The 23,067-nt window shown below is 47.1% G+C and overlaps 2 protein-coding genes across 4 annotated transcripts in view; one reads left to right on the forward strand and one right to left on the reverse strand.

The window, feature by feature from the left end:
* Nucleotides 1-23,067, forward strand: part of LOC129816949 (receptor-type tyrosine-protein phosphatase-like N) — a 184,874-nt gene that overhangs the window by 85,496 nt on the left and 76,311 nt on the right. The gene's annotated exons all lie outside the window — the stretch shown is intronic.
* Nucleotides 1,597-17,095, reverse strand: LOC129816951 (lactase-like protein). Of its 2 annotated transcripts, XM_055871937.1 has the most exons (13): nt 16,907-17,095; nt 16,155-16,315; nt 15,919-16,006; nt 15,430-15,539; nt 10,608-10,736; nt 8,900-8,995; nt 8,564-8,780; nt 6,830-7,104; nt 5,825-5,954; nt 5,203-5,402; nt 4,954-5,017; nt 2,613-2,689; nt 2,203-2,291 (listed from the first exon to the last, which is right to left on the reverse strand). In XM_055871937.1, the coding sequence occupies exons 1-12, from the start codon at nt 17,031-17,033 to the stop codon at nt 2,613-2,615; spliced, it is 1,674 nt and encodes a 557-aa protein (XP_055727912.1). In that variant the 5' UTR covers nt 17,034-17,095; the 3' UTR covers nt 2,203-2,291. The 2 variants fall into 2 exon arrangements, with proteins under 2 accessions (XP_055727911.1, XP_055727912.1); XM_055871936.1 differs by lacking the exon at nt 2,613-2,689 and having other exon boundaries at nt 1,597-2,291.

Below are 23,067 nucleotides of genomic sequence, written 5' to 3' on the forward strand. Positions count from 1 at the left end.
ATTCTGTTAATTAGAATGCTAATTACGGAGAAGCTGCATTTCCCGAATTCTCTGGAACCCTCTTCCCAATAGCAACATATCTGAGCTTCTGCCGCATGTGCAGAATTATCTACATTACACACATTCTCTGATCTACAGAGAATTACAGGCTACTCTGGTGAATGGTGTTGTTTAATAAAGTCACAGTCGGTATTAATAAAGTAACAGTCGGTATCTGGTGTGGCCACCAGCTGCATTAAGTATTGCAGTGCATCTCCTCCTCAGGGACTGCACCAGATTTGCCAGTTCTTGCTGTGAGATGTTACCCCACCAAGGCACCTGCAAGTTCCCAGACATTTCTGGGGGAAATGGCCCTAGCTCTCACCCTCAGATCCAGCAGGTCCCAGACGTGCTCAATAGGATTGAGATCTGGGCTTTTCGCTGGCCATGGCAGAACACTGACATTCCTGTCTTGCAGGAATTCACGCACAGAATGAGCAGTATGGCTGGTGGCATTGTCATGCTGGAGGGTCATGTCAGGATGAGCCTGCAGGAAGGGTACTACATGAGGGAGGAGGATGTCTTCTCTGTAACACACAGCATTGAGATTTTCTGCAATGACATCAAGCTCAGTCCGATGATGCTGTGACACACCGCCCCAGACCATGACGGACCCTCCACCTCCAAATCGATCCCGCTCCAGAGTACAGGCCTTGGTGTAACGCTCATTCCTTCGACGATAAACGCAAATCCGACGATCACCCCTGGTGAGACAAAACCGCAACTCGTCAGTGAAGAGTGCTGTCTTAGGCGTCTCACAGTGCGGACATTGCAATTTATTGCCCTGGCCACATCTGCAGTCGTCATGCGTCCTTGCAGCATGCTTAAGGCACGTTCACGCACATGAGCAGGGACCCTGGGCGTCTTTCTTTTGGTGTTTTTCAGAGTCAGTGAAAGGCCTCTTTAGTGTCCTAAGTTTTCATAACTACGACCTTAATTGCCTACCGTCTGTAAGCTGTTAGTGTCTTAATGACTGTTCTACAGGTGCATGTTCATTCATTGGTTATGGTTCATTGAACAAACATGGGAAAGTGTTTAAACCCTTTAAAATGAAGATCTGTGAAGTTATTTGGATTTTTACGAATTATCTTTGAAAGACAGAGTCCTGAAAAAGGGACGTTTCTTTTTTTGTTAAGTTTACTTACCTGAGAGAAGCCTACCAATTTTACCCGTCAGAATTGTGTCACCTGCTCTTGCTTTCCATGCCTTGTTCTTTTCTAACTTTCACTATGAATGTTTTCCGATAAAACAGGGTTTTGAAACTTTGTCCCCTCATAAATGTTATGTGGGCAAATGCATTCAGATCAATACTGTCTGTTTACAGGTTTACACATACACAAGTACTTGCTTATTGAAATCTGGAAATCAGATTACAATATGATCATTTATATTATTTTGCTGCAAGACTATGTTATCCTGCTGAGCTAAAGCCTAGTCTTAAGGATTCAAACAAAACTATAGTGTAGATACTGTATAGCCTATTATATAAGGTGCTGAAGACCCCTCTTCTAATAAATTCTCTCTACAACACCTGTAAGGTGTCAAACAGTTCCCAAACAGGTTGTACAATCTTTAATGCAATTTAATTAGATTTTCAAGATACAGATAATAATGCATGCTAACACTTTATTAACATGGAATAGCTATCGTTCCATTTTAAAATGTGTCCGGTGTCCAAGTTTGTACTGTTGCAATGTGTATATAAAAGAGATGAACTGTGTGTAATAAAAAATACAGCTATCATTGTCCACGCAGCAGGAACATGAGGAAGACAGCAGTGTTCTAGAAGTGTCCACGCAGCAGGAACATGAGGAAGACAGGCGTGTTCTAGAATCGTCCACGCAGCGGGAACATGAGGAAGACAGTGTTCTAGAAGAGTCCACGCAGCAGGAACATGAGGAAGACAGCTGGGTTCTAGAAGCCTCCACGCAGCAGGAACATGAGGAAGACAGCAGTGTTCTAGAAATGTCCACGCAGCAGGAACATGAGGAAGACAGTGTTCTAGAAGCATCCACGCAGCAGGAACGTGAGAAAGACAGCAGTGTTCTAGAAGCGTCCACGCAGCAGGAACATGAGGAAGACAGCTGGGTTCTAGAAGCGTCCACGCAGCAGGAACATGAGGAAGACAGCAGTATTCTAGAAGCGTCCACGCAGCAGGAACATGAGGAAGACAGCAGCCAGGAGAATACAGAGAGTACACACTGTAGGAACCACGATCTCTGTTACCATCTCCATGTGGCTCGTCAACGGATCTGGAATAATCATTAAAAACAATAAATAAATTAAATGTTTTTATAAAACCCTAACAGTAACCCGGCCTACACCCTAAAGAGCAAACAGAGGCTCCATTTTGTATAATAACACACAGGTGACTACACCACTTTGCACTACTAGCAGAAATGTACTCAGCAGCAAATAGCGAATAGTCCGATAAGTGCTAAATGAACCACAACTCAAATTCAATACTTTAAATGATTTGAAAAGTATTTGGTGAATGTATTTCCTACCCAGGTCGGCTACACACCAGTCAGTCACTTTAAAAGAAGAAGTGATGGAGTCCTACGTAGGCCTACCTAAACTTCATCATGCACTGGCCAAACCTTTGGCATCCCTGCCTGTTCCTTATTGTCCTGCCGGGACTTTCTTCTAGCTGGAGGAGCAAACAAAGAAAAGTCCTGTTAGAGAATGTCTTCCCGTGTAGTTTTCTTGTTCAACTATTTGTAGTTCAACTATTTGTTGAAAAGTGCCAATTAGAGTCAGAATGTTCCTTTGTTTGCCCCGGCAGCCAGATTCAACCTGATGTCCCTGCATGCTGAAGTTGTTGGAGCTGAGTGACATACATTATGTAAAATATTTTCAAATAGTTCAAGTTTTAAAGTATGTGCTTGATTTAGGTTGTAGTTTGCATTTTTGGGACTATTCTATTGAGTCCATTGTACTGGGGCTTACTAAATCAAGTAAATCGCAGCTCAAGTATTGGAAAGTCTTTGCCATGATGTCTTTGAGCCAGGGGTCTGGTGGTGTTGGGGTCTGTCTGTGTTGGGGTCTGGTGGTGTTGGGGTCTGTCTGTGTTGGGGTCTGGTGGTGTTGGGGTCTGCTGGTGTTGGGGTCTGCTGGTGTTGGGGCTTTGGGGTCTGTCTGTGTTGGGGTCTGGTGGCATTGGGGTCTGGTGGCATTGGGGTCTGGTGGTGTTGGGGTCTGTCTGTGTTGGGGTCTGGTGGCGTTGGGATCTGGTGGTGTTGGGGTCTGTCTGTGTTGGGGTCTGGGGACGTTGGGGTCTGGTGGTGTTGGGGTCTGGTGGTGTTGGGGTCTCTCTGTGTTGGGGTCTGTCTGTGTTGGGGTCTGGTGGCGTTGGGATCTGGTGGTGTTGGGATCTAGTGGTGTTGGGGTCTGGTGGCGTTGGGGTCTGGTGGTGTTGGGGTCTGGTGGTGTTGGGGTCTCTCTGTGTTGGGGTCTGTGTTGGAGTCTGGTGGAGTTGGAGTCTGGTGGCGTTGGGATCTGGGGGTGTTGGTGTCTGGTGGTGTTGGGGTCTGGGGGTGTTGGGGTCTGGGGGTGTTGGTGTCTGGTGGTGTTGGGGTCTGGTGGCGTTGGGGTCTGTCAGCGTTGGGGTCTGGTGGTGTTGGGATCTGTCTGTGTTGGGGTCTGTCTGTGATGGGGTCTGTTAGTGTTGGGGTCTGTCTGTGTTGGGGTCTGGTGGTGTTGGGGTCTGTCTGTGTTGGGGTCTGGGGTGTTGGGGTCTGGGGGCTTTGGGGTCTGGTGGTGTTGGGGTATGGTGTTGTTGGGGTCTGGTGGTGTTGGGGTCTGGTGGTGTTGGGGTCTGGGGGCATTGGGGTCTGGGGGCGTTGGGGTCTGGGGGTGTTGGGGTCTGGGGGCGTTGGGGTCTGGGGGTGTTGGGGTCTGGTGGTGTTGGGGTCTGGTGGTGTTGGGGTCTGGTGGTGTTGGGGTCTGGTGGTGTTGGGGTCTGGTGGTGTTGGGGTCTGGTGGTGTTGGGGTCTCTCTGTGTTGGGGTCTGTCGGTGTTGGGGTCTGTCGGTGTTGGGGTCTGGTGATGTGTTGGGGTCTGTCTGTGTTGGGGTCTGGGGGCGTTGGGGTCTGTCTGTGTTGGGGTCTGGTGGTGTTGGGGTGTGGTGGTGTTGGGGTCTGTCTGTGTTGGGGTCTGTCTGTGTTGGGGTGTGGTGGTGTTGGGGTGTGGTGGTGTTGGGGTCTGGTGGTGTTGGGGTCTGTCTGTGTTGGGGTGTGGTGGTGTTGGGGTCTGTCAGTGTTGGGGTCTGGGGGTGTTGGGGTCTGTCTGTGTTGGGTTCTGTCTGTGTTGGGGTCTGTCTGTGTTGGGGTCTGTCTGTGTTGGGGTCTGTCAGTGTTGGGGTCTGGGGGTGTTGGGGTCTGGTGGTGTTGGGGTCTCTCTGTGTTGGGGTCTGGTGGTGTTGGGGTCTGGAGGCATTGGGGTGTGGTGGTGTTGGGGTCTGGGGGTGTTGGGGTCTGGGGGTGTTGGGGTCTGTCTGTGTTGGGGTGTGGTGGTGTTGGGGTCTGTCTGTGTTGGGGTGTGGTGGTGTTGGGGTCTGTCTGTATTGGGGTGTGGTGGTGTTGGGGCCTGGGGGTGTTGCGGTCTGGTGGTGTTGGGGTCTGGTGTTGTTGGGGTCTGTCAGTGATGCGGTCTGGTGGTGTTGTGGTCTGTCAGTGTTGAGGTGTGGTGGTGTTGGGGTCTGTCTGTGTTGGGGTGTGGTGGTGTTGGGGTCTGTCTGTGTTGGGGTGTGGTGGTGTTGGGGTGTGGTGGTGTTGGGGTGTGGTGGTGTTGGGGTCTGTCTGTGTTGGGGTGTGGTGGTGTTGGGGTCTGTCTGTGTTGGGGTCTGGGGGCGTTGGGGTCTGGGGGCGTTGGGGTGTGGTGGTGTTGGGGTCTAGTGTAGTATTCTGTACTGACCTGCAGCTAGCAGCTGGTTACTGGAGGAGCACGTCTCTGTGGCTTTCCTTCTCCAGCTCTCCACCTGTAGAGACCATCAAAATACATCTATTAATTATCCAACCAACCAACCAACCAATCAATCAATATGTATTAATACAACCCATTAAAAAAAGTCTGTCACCAAACAGCACATTGGAAAACTTAGATGGTTGTGAACCAAATAGAATAGGCCTATATCAGGTGTGTACAAGGTTTCTGTGACTGTACCTCTCTCTGGTTGGGGAACCCATTGGAGCTGATGATGCGTTTGTAGTACTGAACAGAGGCTTTTGGGTAACGTGGTTTATTCTTGTTGAGGAAGTCCACGTAGAACAGGCCAAACCTCTCAGAGAAGCCTTCGTCCCACTCAAACTTGTCCAGCAGCGACCAGGCTGTGTAACCCTTCACGTTCACTCCGTCCTTAAGGGCTGTCATGTGGAGAAAAGACCAGCAGAGGGTGCTATAGGAGTTCACTTGGCCAGTGTCAATAGAGTAGACAGTGAAACCTCAAACACACTCAAAACACCTGTTTTGTCCTAAAATGATGCCAGTTCACTAAAACAATGACTTGTTATAAAGAAAAAATAATGTTTTACTAAACCTCTATAATAATAGATTATTTTCTCTACTAAACCTTTCTTCAAGGTAATATTATGAGGTTATTATTTTCTCTACGGTGTACTAAACCTTTCTTCAAGGTAATATTATGAGGTTATTATTTTCTCTACGGTGTACTAAACCTTTCTTCAAGGTAATATAAACAGGTTATCATTTCCTCTACAGTGTACTAAACCTTTCTTCAAGGTCATATGAAGAGGATGTTATTTCCTCTGATAGATCGGTTCCTCACCCTTGAGCATCTCATTGATGTAATCCTTGAAGTACTGCATCCTCCAATCATCACACAGGTCTGTGCACCTCTGCACCTTCTCTGACACCCCATTCTCTGTCACGTAGATCATGGGGTTCCCATACTGAGTCTAGTGGAGAGACAGGGTCGGGAGGAGACGGGGTCGGGAGGAGACAGGGTCCGGAGGAGACAGGGAGACAGGGTCGGGAGGAGACAGGGTCCGGAGGAGACAGGGAGACAGGGTCGGGAGGAGACAGGGTCCGGAGGAGACAGGGAGACAGGATCGGGAGGAGACAGGGTCCGGAGGATACAGGGAGACAGGGTCGGGAGGAGACAGGGTCCGGAGGAGACAGGGTCCGGAGGAGACAGGGAGACAGGGTCGGGAGGAGACAGGGTCCGGAGGAGACAGGGAGACAGGGTCCGGAGGAGACAGGGAGACAGGGTCGGGAGGAGACAGGGTCGGGAGGAGACAGGGTCAGGAGGAGACAGGGTCGGGTGGAGACAGGGAGACAGGGTCGGGTGGAGACAGGGAGACAGGGTCAGGGGGAGACAGGGTCAGGAGGAGACAGGGAGACAGGATCGGGAGGAGACAGGGTGGTGGGGAGACGGGGTGGGGAGGAGACAGGGTCGGGAGGAGACAGGGAGACAGTGTGGTGAGGAGACGGGGTGTTGAGACAGGGAGACGGGGTAGGGAGACAGGGAGACAGTGTGGTGAGGAGACGGGGAGACGGGGTGTTGAGACAGGGAGACGGGGTAGGGAGACAGGGAGACGATGTGGGGAGGGAGTTTGTCAAACAAGGAAGAAGGTGTGAAAGTTTCCGCAGATCGGGGTCAAATGCATAAAGTAAAATAAGGTACAAACTCCACACTGAATCAAGCACACCTCCAATCCCACCTGGAAGTAGTGGAAAGTTGTTAACATACTGTACTGTGACCAAACACATCATGTATTTAACCCAAGTCTGGCTGGTAGGACCTGCCCACACTAACAGTAGTGTATTATACCTTGACGAAGTTAAGCAGGCGTCTGAATCCCCAGGGGACAGAGTAGAGCCACTCAGAGCCGGGGTCGGGCCAGCGAGGGTCTACCAGCTCCACCAGGTCACGGTCGGTGAAGTAGCTGTTCCCGCGGCCAGACGGGTAGTTCTTCTGGGTGATATAGCGCGTGGTGAAGTGACCAATACCCAGGAAGTCACAGGTGCCCTTGATGTAACTCTTCTCCTGGGAGGAGAAGACGGGGAGGCGGGAGGTTCCTAGACCCTGCTGGGCACTCTTCCTACCTGGAGACCAGAGAGAGACCAGATTACACTATGACCTTTGACCTCTAACCCTAACATTGGGAGGGGGAGGCGGGAGGTTCCCAGACCCTGCTGGGTACTCTTCCTACCTGGAGACCAGAGAGAGACCAGATTACACTATGACCTTTGACCTCTAACCCTAAAATTGGGAGGGGGAGGCGGGAGGTTCCTAGACCCTGCTGGGCACTCTTCCTACCTGGAGACAGAGAGAGACCAGATTACACTATGACCTTTGACCTCTAACCCTAACATTGGGAGGGTATATAGGAGAACCCTTTCCACAGAGGGTTCTACATGGAACACAAAAGAGTTCTACTTGGAACCAAAAAGGTTTCTCCTATGGGGACAGCTGAAGAACCCTTTTGGAGTGTAAACCACCATTTATTTTTCTATCCCGCGTCTATAATCTGTGCCATTCAATATTTCACAAGACAGCCGGCGGGCTAGTTGGGTATTTTTTCTGCTAGCCTGGTCTGAACAGTACTAGCCTCAGGCTAGCGGGCTAGTTGGGTATTTTATCTACTAGCCTGGTCTGAACAGTACTAGCCTCAGGCTAGCGGGCTAGTTGGGTATTTTTTCTACTAGCCTGGTCTGAACAGTACTAGCCTCAGGCTAACGGGCTAGTTGTGTATTTTTTCTACTAGCCTGGTCTGAACAGTACTAGCCTCAGGCTAACGGGCTAGTTGGGTACTTTTTCTACTAGCCTGGTCTGAACAGTACTAGCCTCAGGCTAACGGGCTAGTTGGGTATTTTTTCTACTAGCCTGGTCTGAACAGTACTAGCCTCAGGCTAACGGGCTAGTTGGGTATTTTTTCTACTAGCCTGGTCTGAACAGTACTAGCCTCAGGCTAACGGGCTAGTTGGGTATTTTTTCTACTAGCCTGGTCTGAACAGTACTAGCCTCAGGCTAGCGGGCTAGTTGGGTATTTTTTCTACTAGCCTGGTCTGAACAGTACTAGCCTCAGGCTAACGGGCTAGTTGGGTATTTTTTCTACTAGCCTGGTCTGAACAGTACTAGCCTCAGGCTAACGGGCTAGTTGGGTATTTTTTCTACTAGCCTGGTCTGAACAGTGCTAGCAGGCTAGTTGGGTATTTTTTCTACTAGCCTGGTCTGAACAGTACTAGCCTCAGGCTAGCAGGCTAGTTGGGTATTTTTTCTACTAGCCTGGTCTGAACAGTACTAGCCTCAGGCTAGCAGGCTAGTTGGGTATTTTTTCTACTAGCCTAGTCTGAACAGTACTAGCCTCAGGCTAACGGGCTAGTTGGGTATTTTTTCTACTAGCCTGGTCTGAACAGTACTAGCCTCAGGCTAACGGGCTAGTTGGGTATTTTTTCTACTAGCCTGGTCTGAACAGTACTAGCCTCAGGCTAACGGGCAAGCTTAATTTAAACCCGGTGGGTTGTTCGTGGAAATGGAACACCTAGCTGTGACAATACTTACCGATGTAGTCTTTCATGACCTGAGGGTAGTCCCCGTTGAAGATGGGTGTAGCGAACCAGCCCATGTAGAACTGGACATATCTCTCTGCTGCCTCAATGTCTCTCTGGTTGGTGATGTCCACTGGCTCCCCCCAGTCTGCCAACAACGAGATCCCAACCAAGCCTTTCTGTTTGCTTCTCCATTGAGTGTCATAGGTGTGCCAAACCTTAGCATGTGCCTGTTCAAATGATACATTATTCTGCATCAGGGGACAGACAGTACACTAGGCCAATATATATTGGAATTAGATTACTGACAATATTAAATATAATTATATTATAAACAATTAGTGATTACCTTGATAATGTGGTGGGCAGCTTTGTAGGCCCCAGTGCCCCTCATCTTCAGACCAGGTGCATGTTCTCCAGTCTCATAGCCTTCCACAGCACTAGACTACAAACACAGTTTAATAGTCCTCCACATCATTAGACTACAAACACAATTTAATAGTCCTCACCAGCACTAGACTACAGTCTCATAGCCCTCCACAGCACTAGACTACAAACACAGTTTAATAGTCCTCCACATCATTAGACTACAAACACAGTCTCATAGTCCTCCCCATCACTAGACTACAGTCTCATAGTCCTCCACAGCACTAGACTACAAACACAGTTTCATAGTCCTCCACATCACTAGACTACAGTCTCACAGTCCTCCACAGCACTAGACTACAGTCTCATAGTCCTCCCCAGCACTAGACTACAGTCTCATAGTCCTCCACATCACTAGACTACAGTCTCATAGTCCTCCCCAGCACTAGACTACAGTCTCATAGTCCTCCCAAGCACTAGACTACAGTCTCATAGTCCTCCCCAGCACTAGACTACAGTCTCATAGTCCTCCCCATCATTAGACTACAGTCTCATAGTCCTCCCCAGCACTAGACTACAGTCTCATAGTCCTCCACAGCACTAGACTACAGTCTCATAGTCCTCCACAGCACTAGACTACAGTCTCATAGTCCTCCACATCACTAGACTACAGTCTCATAGTCCTCCCCAGCACTAGACTACAGTCTCATAGTCCTCCCCAGCACTAGACTACAGTCTCATAGTCCTCCCCAGCACTAGACTACAGTCTCATAGTCCTCCACAGCACTAGACTACAGTCTCATAGACCTCCCCATCATTAGACTACAGTCTCATAGTCCTCCCCTATGAGACTGTAGTCTAGTGCTGTGGAGGACTTTCTGGAGGATTATGGTTCGTATACTGTGTGTCTCCCAAATGGCACCCTATCCCCTATATAGTGTGCTACTTTTAATCAGAGTCCTATGAGCCCTGGCTCCCTATTCCCTTTATAGTGCACTACTTTTGACCAGAGTTCTATGGGACCAGATAAACATTAGTGCACTATATGGGGAATAGGGTGTCATTTGGAACACAGCCTGTGTGTCCATCGGATAATGTGCTATGAATAATGTGTTATGGTAATGTATTATGCATAACGAGTTCTGATTATGTATTATGGATAATGCGTTATGGATAATGTGTATGGATAACGTATTTTGGATAATGTGTTATGATAATGTATTATGGATAATGTAATATGGTAATGCATTATGGATAATGTATTATATACAATGTATTATGGATAATGTATTTTGGATAATGTATTATATACAATGTGTTATGGATAATGTATTATATACAATGTGTTATGGATAATGTATTATGGATAATGTATTATATACAATGTGTTATATACAATGTGTTATGGATAATGTATTATGGATAATGTATTATGGATCATGTATTGTGGATAATGTATTATATACAATGTGTTATGGATCATGTATTATGGATCATGTATTGTGGATCATGTATTATATACAATGTGTTATGGATAATGTATTATATACAATGTGTTATGGATCATGTATTATGGATAATGTATTATATACAATGTATTATGGATCATGTATTATGGATCATGTATTATGGATAATGTATTATATACAATGTGTTATGGATCATGTATTATGGATCATGTATTGTCTTACCCATGGGTTGTTGAAGGTGATCCAGTATTTGACTCTGTCACCAAACCGCTCAAAGCATAAGTTGGCAAAGTCGTTGAAATAGTTCACCATGCTGACGTTCTGCCATCCACCGTACTTCTCCTGTAAGACCTGGGTGGTAACAGGGAAGAGAGGTTACTATAGGTCAAACAAGACCTGGGTGGTATCAGGGAAGAGGGGTTACTATAGGTCACTTGAGACCTGGGTGGTAACAGGGAAGAGAGGTTACTACAGGTCACACAAGACCTGGGTGGTAACAGGGAAGAGGGGTTACTATAGGTCAAACAAGACCTGGGTGGTATCAGGGAAGAGGGGTTACTATAGGTCATGTGATGGATAGGGATTGTGTTGTAGTAGACTAGTCATCTGGGATCACCATAACAGGAAACATCCTTCCACAGTCTTCTATAAAGACACTGATACAAATGCAGTACAGTTCAGATCTACATTCATTTGGGACGGATATGGAGTTAGATTACAGACAACATTATTTCAACCTAGATTCTGTAAATATATGGATAAACAAAAGGTGTCATGTTTTGCATTGAACAGTGTAGCGGTAGCTTTGTATGTGCTAGCTCGGCAAGCTAATAGCGATTCACTACTGGTTGGCATTCAGTCAGTCAGTACTCAGTCAGTCAGTACCCAGTCAATCAGTCAGTACCCAGTCAATCAGTACCCAGTCAGTCAGGTAGTCAGTACCCAGTCAGTCAGGTAGTCAGTACCCAGTCAGTCAGTCAGTCAGTGCCCAGTCAGTCAGTACCCAATCAGTCAGTACTCAGTCAGTCAGTCAGTCAGTCAGCACCCAGTCAGTCAGTACCCAATCAGTCAGTACTCAGTCAGTCAGTCAGTCAGTCAGTACCCAGTCAGTCAGTACCCAATCAGTCAGTACCCAGTCAGTCAGTCAGTACCCAATCAGTCAGTACCCAGTCAGTCAGTCAGTACCCAGTCAGTCAGTACCCAATCAGTCAGTACCCAGTCAGTCAGTACCCAGTCAGTCAGTACCCAGTCAGTCAGTACCCAGTCAGTCATTATGTCAGTTAGTCAGTACCCAGTCAGTCAGTACCCAGTCAGTCAGGTAGTCAGTACCCAGTCAGTCAGTACTCAGTCAGTCAGGTAGTCAGTACTCAGTCAGTCAGGTACTCAGTCAGTCAGTACCCAGTCAGTCATTATGTCAGTCAGTCAGTACCCAGTCAGTCAGTACCCAGGTAGTCAGTCAGTACCCAGTCAGTCAGTACCCAGGTAGTCAGTCAGTACCCAGTCAGTCAGTACTCAGTCAGTCAGTCAGTACTCAGTCAGTCAGTCAGTACCCAGTCAGTCAGTACCCAGTTAGTCAGTACCCAGTCAGTCAGTACCCAGTCAGTCAGTCAGTACCCAGTCAGTCAGTACCCAGCCAGTCAGTCAGTACCCAGTCAGTCAGTCAGCACCCAGTTAGTCAGTACCCAGTTAGTCAGTACCCAGTCAGTCAGCACCCAGTTAGTCAGTACCCAGTTAGTCAGTACCCAGTCAGTCAGTACCCAGTCAGTCAGTACCCAGTCAGTCAGTCAGTACCCAGTCAGTCAGTCAGTACCCAGTCAGTCAGTCAGTACCCAGTCAGTCAGTCAGTACCCAGTTAGTCAGTACCCAGTCAGTCAGTACCCAGTCAGTCAGTCAGCACCCAGTTAGTCAGTACCCAGTTAGTCAGTACCCAGTCAGTCAGTACCCAGTCAGTCAGTACCCAGTCAGTCAGTCAGTACCCAGTCAGTCAGTCAGTACCCAGTCAGTCAGTCAGTACCCAGTCAGTCAGTCAGTACCCAGTTAGTCAGTACCCAGTCAGTCAGTACCCAGTCAGTCAGTACCCAGTCAGTCAGTCAGTACCCAGTCAGTCAGTCAGTACCCAGTCAGTCAGTCAGTACCCAGGTAGTCAGTACCCAGTCAGTCAGTACCCAGTCAGTCAGTCAGTACCCAATCAGTCAGTACCCAATCAGTCAGTACCCAGTCAGTCAGTCAGTACCCAATCAGTCAGTACCCAATCAGTCAGTACCCAGTCAGTCAGTACCCAGTCAGTCATTATGTCAGTTAGTCAGTACCCAGTCAGTCAGTACCCAGTCAGTCAGGTAGTCAGTACCCAGTCAGTCAGTACTCAGTCAGTCAGGTAGTCAGTACTCAGTCAGTCAGGTACTCAGTCAGTCAGTACCCAGTCAGTCAGTACCCAGGTAGTCAGTCAGTACCCAGTCAGTCAGTCAGTACCCAGTCAGTCAGTACTCAGTCAGTCAGTCAGTACTCAGTCAGTCAGTCAGTACCCAGTCAGTCAGTACCCAGTTAGTCAGTACCCAGTCAGTCAGTACCCAGTCAGTCAGTCAGTACCCAGGTAGTCAGTACCCAGTTAGTCAGTACCCAGTTAGTCAGTACCCAGTCAGTCAGTACCCAGTCAGTCAGTACCCAGTTAGTCAGTACCCAGTCAGTCAGTACCCAGTCAGTCAGTCAGTACCCAGTTAGTCAGTACCCAGTCAGTCAGTCAGTACCCAGGTAGTCAGTACCCAGTCAGTCAGTCAGTACCCACGTAGTCAGTACCCAGTTAGTCAGTACCCAGTTAGTCAGTACCCAGTCAGTCAGTACCCAGTCAGTCAGTACCCAGTCAGTCAGTCAGTACCCAGTCAGTCAGTCAGTACCCAGTCAGTCAGTCAGTACCCAGTCAGTCAGTCAGTACCCAGTTAGTCAGTACCCAGTCAGTCAGTACCCAGTCAGTCAGTCAGTACCCAGTCAGTCAGTACCTAGTCAGTCAGTCAGTACCCAGTTAGTCAGTCAGTCACCCAGTCAGTCAGTACCCAGTCAGTTAGTCAGTACCCAGTCAGTCAGTCAGTCAGTACCCAGTCAGTCAGTACTCAGTCAGTCAGTCAGTACCCAGTCAGTCAGTCAGTACCCAGTCAGTCAGTCAGTACTCAGTCAGTCAGTACCCAGTCAGTCAGTACCCAGTCAGTTAGTCAGTACCCAGTCAGTCAGTCAGTACCCGGTCAGTCAGTACTCAGTCAGTCAGTCAGTACCCAGTCAGTCAGTCTGTACCCAGTCAGTCAGTCAGTACTCAGTCAGTCAGTACCCAGTCAGTCAGTACCCAGTCAATCAGTCAGTACCCAGTCAATCAGTCAGTACCCAGTCAGTCAGTACCCAGTCAGTCAGTCACCCAGTCAGTCAGTACTCAGTCAGTCAGTCAGTCAGTCAGTCAGTACCCAGTCAGTCAGTCAGTACCCAGTTAGTCAGTACCCAGTCAGTCAGTCAGTACCCAGTCAGTCAGTCAGTACTCAGTCAGTCAGTACCCAGTCAGTCAGTACCCAGTCAATCAGTCAGTACCCAGTCAATCAGTCAGTACCCAGTCAGTCAGTACCCAGTCAGTCAGTCACCCAGTCAGTCAGTACTCAGTCAGTCAGTCAGTCAGTCAGTCAGTACCCAGTCAGTCAGTCAGTACCCAGTTAGTCAGTACCCAGTCAGTCAGTCAGTACCCAGTCAGTTCGTCAATACCCAGTCAGTCAGTCAGTACCCAGTCAGTCAGTACCCAGTCAGTCAGTCAGTACCCAGTCAGTCAGTACTCAGTCAGTCAGTACTCAGTCAGTCAGTACCCAGTCAGTCAGTCAGTACCCAGTCAGTCAGTACTCAGTCAGTCAGTACCCAGTCAGTCAGTCAGTACTCAGTCAGTCAGTACCCAGTCAGTCAGTACCCAGTCAGTCAGTCAGTACCCAGTCAGTCAGTCAGTACCCAGTCAGTCAGTACCCAGTCAGTCAGTACCCAGTCAGTCAGTACCCAGTCAGTCAGTCAGTACCCAGTCAGTCAGGTAGTCAGTACCCAGTCAGTCAGTACCCAGTCAGTCAGTCAGTACCCAGTCAGTCAGTCAGTACCCAGTCAGTCAGTACCCAGTCAGTCAGTCAGTACCCAGTCAGCCAGTACCCAGTCAGTCAGGTAGTCAGTACCCAGTCAGTCAGTACCCAGTCAGTCAGTCAGTACCCAGTCAGTCAGTACCCAGTTAGTCAGTCAGTACCCAGTCAGTCAGTCAGTAGCCAGTTAGTCAGTGCCCAGTCAGTCAGTCAGTACCCAGTCAGTCAGTCAGTACCCAGTTAGTCAGTACCCAGTCAGTCAGTCAGTACCCAGTTAGTCAGTCAGTACTCAGTCAGTCAGTACCCAGTCAGTCAGTACCCAGTCAGTCAGTCAGTACCCAGTCAGTCAGTACCCAGTCAGTCAGGTAGTCAGTACCCAGTCAGTCAGTCAGTACCCAGTTAGTCAGTACCCAGTCAGTCAGTCAGTACCCAGTTAGTCAGTACCCAGTCAGTCAGTACTCAGTCAGTCAGTACCCAGTTAGTCAGTCAGTACCCAGTCAGTCAGGTAGTCAGTACCCAGTCAGTCAGTACCCAGTTAGTCAGTCAGTACCCAGTCAGTCAGGTAGTCAGTACCCAGTCAGTCAGTACCCAGTCAGTCAGTCAGTACCCAGTTAGTCAGTCAGTACTCAGTCAGTCAGTACCCAGTCAGTCAGTACCCAGTCAGTCAGTACCCAGTCAGTCAGTCAGTACCCAGTCAGTCAGTACCCAGTCAGTCAGGTAGTCAGTACCCAGTCAGTCAGTCAGTACCCAGTTAGTCAGTTCCCAGTCAGTCAGTCACTACCCAGTCAGTCAGTACCCAGTCAGTCAGTACCCAGTCAGTTCCCAGTCAGTCAGTCAGTCAGTACCCAGTCAGTCAGTACCCAGTCAGTTCCCAGTCAGTCAGTCAGTACCCAGGTAGTCAGTACCTAGCCAGTCAGTCAGTACCCAGCCAGTCAGTCAGTCAGTCAGTCAGTACCCACCTGTGGCAGATCCCAGTGGTACAGGGTGACTATTGGTGTGATGTTGTTGTCCAGGAGCATGTTGATCAGGTCATCATAGTATTTGATTCCCTTCTCATTGATGTGATCAGCTGGAGAAGAAACATTGACATTACCATTAGCTATAACATTCACGAAAACATATAGGGCCTGTTTCCCGGACACAGATTACTAAGCTTCGTCCAGGTATGTTCAGTGGAGAATCTGGTCTATGAAATATGTTCAGTGGAGAATCTGGTCTATGAGGTATGTTCAGTGGAGAATCTGGTCCATGAAGTATGTTCAGTGGAGAATCTGGTCTATGAGGTATGTTCAGTGGAGAATCTGGTCTATGAAGTATGTTCAGTGGAGAATCTGGTCTATGAGGTATGTTCAGTGGAGAATCTGGTCTATGAAGTATGTTCAGTGGAGAATCTGGTCTATGAGGTATGTTCAGTGGAGAATCTGTACTATGAGGTATGAAACATTTACCTTTGATTCCGTTGGGAAATATCCTTGGCCAGGAGATGGAGAAACGATAGTGGTTAAACTTCATGTCCTTCATCAAGGTGATGTCGTCCTAGAAGATATTGACGATGTCATGTCAAGGGTGTCAATTGAGACGGAGCCATATGGTTCAAATCTCAAATGGCTCCCTATTCACTTTGCAGTGCACTACTTCTGACTACATGGGGATAATGTGTCTACTGTCTATTCAGTCTATGCACCTTGAATTTGTAGTATCCTTCGCAGGAGTGGTCTGCGGTGTCGTTGAGGAAGATCTTTCCCTTCTTGTGGGCGAACACGTCCCAGATGCTCATCCCCTTGCCATCCTTGTCCCAGGCTCCTTCTGTCTGGTACGCAGAGCCCCCAGCCCCCCAGGAAAACCCTTCAGAGAGATATAGAGGTTAGCAAGAACTCTTCATTCTTGGGAGAAAATACGTTACAATTTTTTTTTCTCTCTCTCTCTCTCTCTCTCTCTCTCATTTCTATAATAGCTATAAAATCTTGATTTCTGTGATAAAATGTAGGCCTCTCTCTCTCTCTCTCTCTCTGTCTCCCTCTCTCTCTGTCTCTCTCTGTCTCTCTCTCTATCTGTGTCTCTCTCTCTCTCTCTCATTTCTATAATAGCTATAAAATCTTGATTTCTGTGATAAAATGTAGGCCTCTCTCTCTCTCGCGCTCTCTCTCTCTGTCTCCCTCTCTCTCTGTCTCTCTCTCTCTCTCTATCTGTGTCTCTCTCTCTCTCTCTCTCATTTCTATAATAGCTATAAAATCTTGATTTCTGTGATAAAATGTAGGCCTCTCTCTCTTGCGCTCTCTCTCTCTTTCTCATCTTAATTTCTGCCATTCAATTTATATTTTTATCAGTTTGTTTATCTATTTTTCTGCAGACATATATATATATTTATAACTATGTTTAGCTGTTAGTAATAGACCTTTTAAACATGATTCAGTTTCTCCCTGTACGGTAGCCTACCAGTTGGGAAAGTGCCATAGTAGAATGAGCCCCGTTCATTCTTGGTCCAGTCGAAGTCTTCGCTGGTTGACACACACAGAACCAGCACCAGCACATAGTGCAGCTTCAGCATCCGCTGTAGTGACATGGTGTCGATCAGGTGTCTGGCTCACTGTCTCCGGTCACACCTGCACATAGAAGGAAGAATCACGTAGCATTTTAGAAACGCTTAAGAGTTACTATGGACACTCGTAGTCAGTGTCATAAACACTGTACTTTCATAGAACGTGTTACGTCTTATTCTTTAACTTTAATGCCACTGAGGTTAAACTGATCTCAGATCATACATAAACACGCATCTCAGGGATAAAATGACTTCTGTGTAATTAACACCATTGTCTTAATATGATGCAGAGCTCAAACTGCACGTACCGCTCTGAGTTGATACAAACAATATGCTAATATATTTTCATATAATACTGATAGAAATGACACAAATAAAACCCTTTCAGCTCTATTATCAAATGAAGACAACAGAGACTTACACAGAGGTGCTAGATATCCAACGCCTGTGGATTAAAGCATCCTAATGAACTCACACTGGAAAACATCTCTACAGAACGAATTAAACATTAGTCCAATGGAAACGCCGACACCATATCATTCTCAGGCCCAAACTAAGATTAAAGGAATGATCTCGTCTCATTTCAACCAGCCGTTAGATACACTGACGCAAAACGTAATTAAAGACAGGAAGTACGTCAGCTTGTCTAACACAGTCAGTATCAGCGACATGTCCAACTGATCCCGTCCAACAGAGGCACCTAGGTCTAGTAACTGATCATCAAAATCCTTCTAATTTAGAAAAGGGAGTGGAAATGTTTAAGAATATAGACCCCAAAAAATGCCCCCTGCCACAGCCTACCTACAGTGTATCTATCTAGCTATCTCTGTCCCTGTTTCTCTGTCTGTTCCTGCTGTCTTTCCTCACCAGTCCTCTAGCTCTCCCCAGAACCACATATAGCTACATGCCTACCTGTTTAAAGGTCCTGCGTTTGTCCCCGTTGGAAACAACTCCAAAATGCAAGAAAGGTCCCCAAGTTTCTGGACCTAACTCATTCTCACAAATCCTCAGGGGTAAGAGGTTACAGCACCCCATGTCACAGAGGCGCGCCGCGAAACGTCCAGTAAGTTTTACCTCTATTCAGGGGCCCCATTGGTCGAGCTGACCGGACCCAAAGACCCCCCCCCCCCCCCCCCATTCAAAGTCAATGGGGTGTGAGCGTAATTTGCTGGGGCAAACAGATCTTTGGAAATGGCAATTTTTTTTACACTGTAAGCAAAGTGAATGTCAGACAGTGTGATCTATACACATGCAGGTCAGCCTCAGAGAGTTTTACTATCGGCTCCTGTCAATGGGACTATGTCTACAATTAGATTCATTGAATATCCGGATTTGATTTCTACACTCTTAGAAAAAAAGGTTCTATCTAGAACCCAAAAGGGTTCTTTGGCTGTCCCCATAGGAGAACCCTTTGAAGAACCCTTTTTGGCTCCAGGGAGAACCCTTTTGAGTTCCATGTAAAAACCCTTTAAACATGGAACCTAAAAGAGTTCTACTTGGAACCAAAAGGGTTCTACCTGGAACCAAAAAGGGTTCTACCTGGAACCAAAAAGGGTTCTCCTTTGGGGACAGCTGAAGAACCCTTTTGGAACCATTTTTTCTAAGAGTGTATATAGGAATGTTAGATGTAACTTATGTTAAATTTAACTCTGAAATATGATGGTAAAATATGCTTTTCATATGGATTACATTATAAAAGACAGACAAATCCTTTTTAAACCTGGTTACACCGAATGAATTTAATTGATTGAAGTGTAGTATAAATATTAATGACTGTGAAAACTTTGAGCTAAATCATTCATACTTCATAGAAGGTTTCCCATTCACATTCAGAACTAAATCACAATTGAACCATGAAAGGACAATGACTATCTGTGTGTCTTTAACAACAGAAATTGTCATTTTATTATCTTCTATAAATGTTATCTCTCAACAGGTGTATTCAGTACTGTCACCACAGTATGTAGCCTATCACATCCTAGCAGGTTGAGAGGAATGTCCTGTTCTACAGTAGCCTATCACATCCTAGCAGGTTGAGAGGAATGTCCTGTTCTACAGTAGTCTATCACATCCTAGTCAGTTGAGAGGAATGTCCTGTTCTACAGTAGCCTATCACATCCTAGCCAGTTGAGAGAGGAATGTCCTGTTCTACAGTAGCCTATCACATCCTAGCCAGTTGAGAGAGGAATGTCCTGTTCTACAGTAGCCTATCACATCCTAGCAGGTTGAGAGGAATGTCCTGTTCTACAGTAGCCTATCACATCCTAGTCAGTTGAGAGGAATGTCCTGTTCTACAGTAGCCTATCACATCCTAGCCAGTTGAGAGGAATGTCCTGTTCTACAGTAGCCTATCACATCCTAGCCAGTTGAGAGAGGAATGTCCTGTTCTACAGTAGCCTATCACATCCTAGCCAGTTGAGAGAGGAATGTCCTGTTCTACAGTAGCCTATCACATCCTAGCAGGTTGAGAGGAATGTCCTGTTCTACAGTAGCCTATCACATCCTAGTCAGTTGAGAGAGGAATGTCCTGTTCTACAGTAGCCTATCACATCCTAGCCAGTTGAGAGAGGAATGTCCTGTTCTACAGTAGCCTATCACATCCTAGCAGGTTGAGGGGAATGTCCTGTTCTACAGTAGCCTATCACATCCTAGCAGGTTGAGAGGAATGTCCTGTTCTACAGTAGCCTATCACATCCTAGCCATTTGAGAGGAATGTCCTGTTCTACAGTAGCCTATCACATCCTAGCAGGTTGAGAGGAATGTCCTGTTCTACAGTAGCCTATCACATCCTAGCAGGTTGAGAGGAATGTCCTGTTCTACAGTAGCCTATCACATCCTAGCAGGTTGAGAGGAATGTCCTGTTCTACAGTAGCCTATCACATCCTAGTCAGTTGAGAGGAATGTCCTGTTCTACAGTAGCCTATCACATCCTAGCAGGTTGAGAGAGGAATGTCTTATTCTACAGTAGCCTATCACATCCTAGTCAGTTGAGAGGAATGTCCTGTTCTACAGTAGCCTATCACATCCTAGCAGGTTGAGAGGAATGTCCTGTTCTACAGTAGCCTATCACATCCTAGCAGGTTGAGAGGAATGTCCTGTTCTACAGTAGCCTATCACATTCTAGCAGGTTGAGGGGAATGTCCTGTTCTACAGTAGCCTATCACATCCTAGCAGGTTGAGAGGAATGTCCTGTTCTACAGTAGCCTATCACATTCTAGCAGGTTGAGGGGAATGTCCTGTTCTACAGTAGCCTATCACATCCTAGCCAGTTGAGAGAGGAATGTCCTGTTCTACAGTAGCCTATCACATCCTAGCCAGTTGAGAGAGGAATGTTCTGTTCTACAGTAGCCTATCACATCCTTGCAAGTTGAGAGAGGAATGTCCTGTTCTACAGTAGCCTATCACATCCTAGCCAGTTGAGAGGAATGTCCTGTTCTACAGTAGCCTATCACATCCTAGCAGGTTGAGAGGAATGTCCTGTTCTACAGTAGTCTATCACATCCTAGTCAGTTGAGAGGAATGTCCTGTTCTACAGTAGCCTATCACATCCTAGCCAGTTGAGAGAGGAATGTCCTGTTCTACAGTAGCCTATCACATCCTAGCCAGTTGAGAGAGGAATGTCCTGTTCTACAGTAGCCTATCACATCCTAGCAGGTTGAGAGGAATGTCCTGTTCTACAGTAGCCTATCACATCCTAGTCAGTTGAGAGGAATGTCCTGTTCTACAGTAGCCTATCACATCCTAGCCAGTTGAGAGGAATGTCCTGTTCTACAGTAGCCTATCACATCCTAGCCAGTTGAGAGAGGAATGTCCTGTTCTACAGTAGCCTATCACATCCTAGCCAGTTGAGAGAGGAATGTCCTGTTCTACAGTAGCCTATCACATCCTAGCAGGTTGAGAGGAATGTCCTGTTCTACAGTAGCCTATCACATCCTAGTCAGTTGAGAGAGGAATGTCCTGTTCTACAGTAGCCTATCACATCCTAGCCAGTTGAGAGAGGAATGTCCTGTTCTACAGTAGCCTATCACATCCTAGCAGGTTGAGGGGAATGTCCTGTTCTACAGTAGCCTATCACATCCTAGCAGGTTGAGAGGAATGTCCTGTTCTACAGTAGCCTATCACATCCTAGCCATTTGAGAGGAATGTCCTGTTCTACAGTAGCCTATCACATCCTAGCAGGTTGAGAGGAATGTCCTGTTCTACAGTAGCCTATCACATCCTAGCAGGTTGAGAGGAATGTCCTGTTCTACAGTAGCCTATCACATCCTAGCAGGTTGAGAGGAATGTCCTGTTCTACAGTAGCCTATCACATCCTAGTCAGTTGAGAGGAATGTCCTGTTCTACAGTAGCCTATCACATCCTAGCAGGTTGAGAGAGGAATGTCTTATTCTACAGTAGCCTATCACATCCTAGTCAGTTGAGAGGAATGTCCTGTTCTACAGTAGCCTATCACATCCTAGCAGGTTGAGAGGAATGTCCTGTTCTACAGTAGCCTATCACATCCTAGCAGGTTGAGAGGAATGTCCTGTTCTACAGTAGCCTATCACATTCTAGCAGGTTGAGGGGAATGTCCTGTTCTACAGTAGCCTATCACATCCTAGCAGGTTGAGAGGAATGTCCTGTTCTACAGTAGCCTATCACATTCTAGCAGGTTGAGGGGAATGTCCTGTTCTACAGTAGCCTATCACATCCTAGCCAGTTGAGAGAGGAATGTCCTGTTCTACAGTAGCCTATCACATCCTAGCCAGTTGAGAGAGGAATGTTCTGTTCTACAGTAGCCTATCACATCCTTGCAAGTTGAGAGAGGAATGTCCTGTTCTACAGTAGCCTATCACATCCTAGCCAGTTGAGAGGAATGTCCTGTTCTACAGTAGCCTATCACATCCTAGCCAGTTGAGAGAGGAATGTCCTGTTCTACAGTAGCCTATCACATCCTAGCAGGTTGAGAGGAATGTCCTGTTCTACAGTAGCCTATCACATCCTAGCAGGTTGAGAGAGGAATGTCCTGTTCTACAGTAGCCTATCACATCCTAGCAGGTTGAGAGGAATGTCCTGTTCTACAGTAGCCTATCACATCCTAGCCAGTTGAGAGAGGAATGTCCTGTTCTACAGTAGCCTATCACATCCTAGCAGGTTGAGAGGAATGTCCTGTTCTACAGTAGCCTATCACATCCTAGTCAGTTGAGAGGAATGTCCTGTTCTACAGTAGCCTATCACATCCTAGCCAGTTGAGAGGAATGTCCTGTTCTACAGTAGCCTATCACATCCTAGCCAGTTGAGAGAGGAATGTCCTGTTCTACAGTAGCCTATCACATCCTAGCCAGTTGAGAGAGGAATGTCCTGTTCTACAGTAGCCTATCACATCCTAGCAGGTTGAGAGGAATGTCCTGTTCTACAGTAGCCTATCACATCCTAGCAGGTTGAGAGAGGAATGTCCTGTTCTACAGTAGCCTATCACATCCTAGCAGGTTGAGAGGAATGTCCTGTTCTACAGTAGCCTATCACATCCTAGCAGGTTGAGAGGAATGTCCTGTTCTACAGTAGCCTATCACATCCTAGCCAGTTGAGAGAGGAATGTCCTGTTCTACAGTAGCCTATCACATCCTAGCAGGTTGAGAGGAATGTCCTCTTCTACAGTAGCCTATCACATCCTAGTCAGTTGAGAGGAATGTCCTGTTCTACAGTAGCCTATCACATCCTAGCCAGTTGAGAGGAATGTCCTGTTCTACAGTAGCCTATCACATCCTAGCCAGTTGAGAGAGGAATGTCCTGTTCTACAGTAGCCTATCACATCCTAGCCAGTTGAGAGAGGAATGTCCTGTTCTACAGTAGCCTATCACATCCTAGCAGGTTGAGAGGAATGTCCTGTTCTACAGTAGCCTATCACATCCTAGCAGGTTGAGAGAGGAATGTCCTGTTCTACAGTAGCCTATCACATCCTAGCAGGTTGAGAGGAATGTCCTGTTCTACAGTAGCCTATCACATCCTAGCAGGTTGAGAGGAATGTCCTGTTCTACAGTAGCCTATCACATCCTAGCCAGTTGAGAGAGGAATGTCC

The sequence above is a fragment of the Salvelinus fontinalis genome, chromosome 19, assembly GCF_029448725.1.
Source record: "Salvelinus fontinalis isolate EN_2023a chromosome 19, ASM2944872v1, whole genome shotgun sequence".
NCBI lineage: Eukaryota > Metazoa > Chordata > Actinopteri > Salmoniformes > Salmonidae > Salvelinus > Salvelinus fontinalis.

What these genes read in the sequence shown, in the direction of transcription:
- LOC129816951 (XM_055871936.1), bottom strand. Translation starts at nt 17,033, where the DNA reads ATGTCACTACAGCGGATGCTGAAGCTGCACTATGTGCTGGTGCTGGTT. An exon ending in CTATGGCACTTTCCCAACTG is followed by an intron (nt 16,316 to 16,906) that starts GTAGGCTACCGT and finishes ATCTCTCTGAAG; the next exon opens with GGTTTTCCTGGGGGGCTGGG. An exon ending in CTGCCCACCACATTATCAAG is followed by an intron (nt 8,781 to 8,899) that starts GTAATCACTAAT and finishes TCATTTGAACAG; the next exon opens with GCACATGCTAAGGTTTGGCA.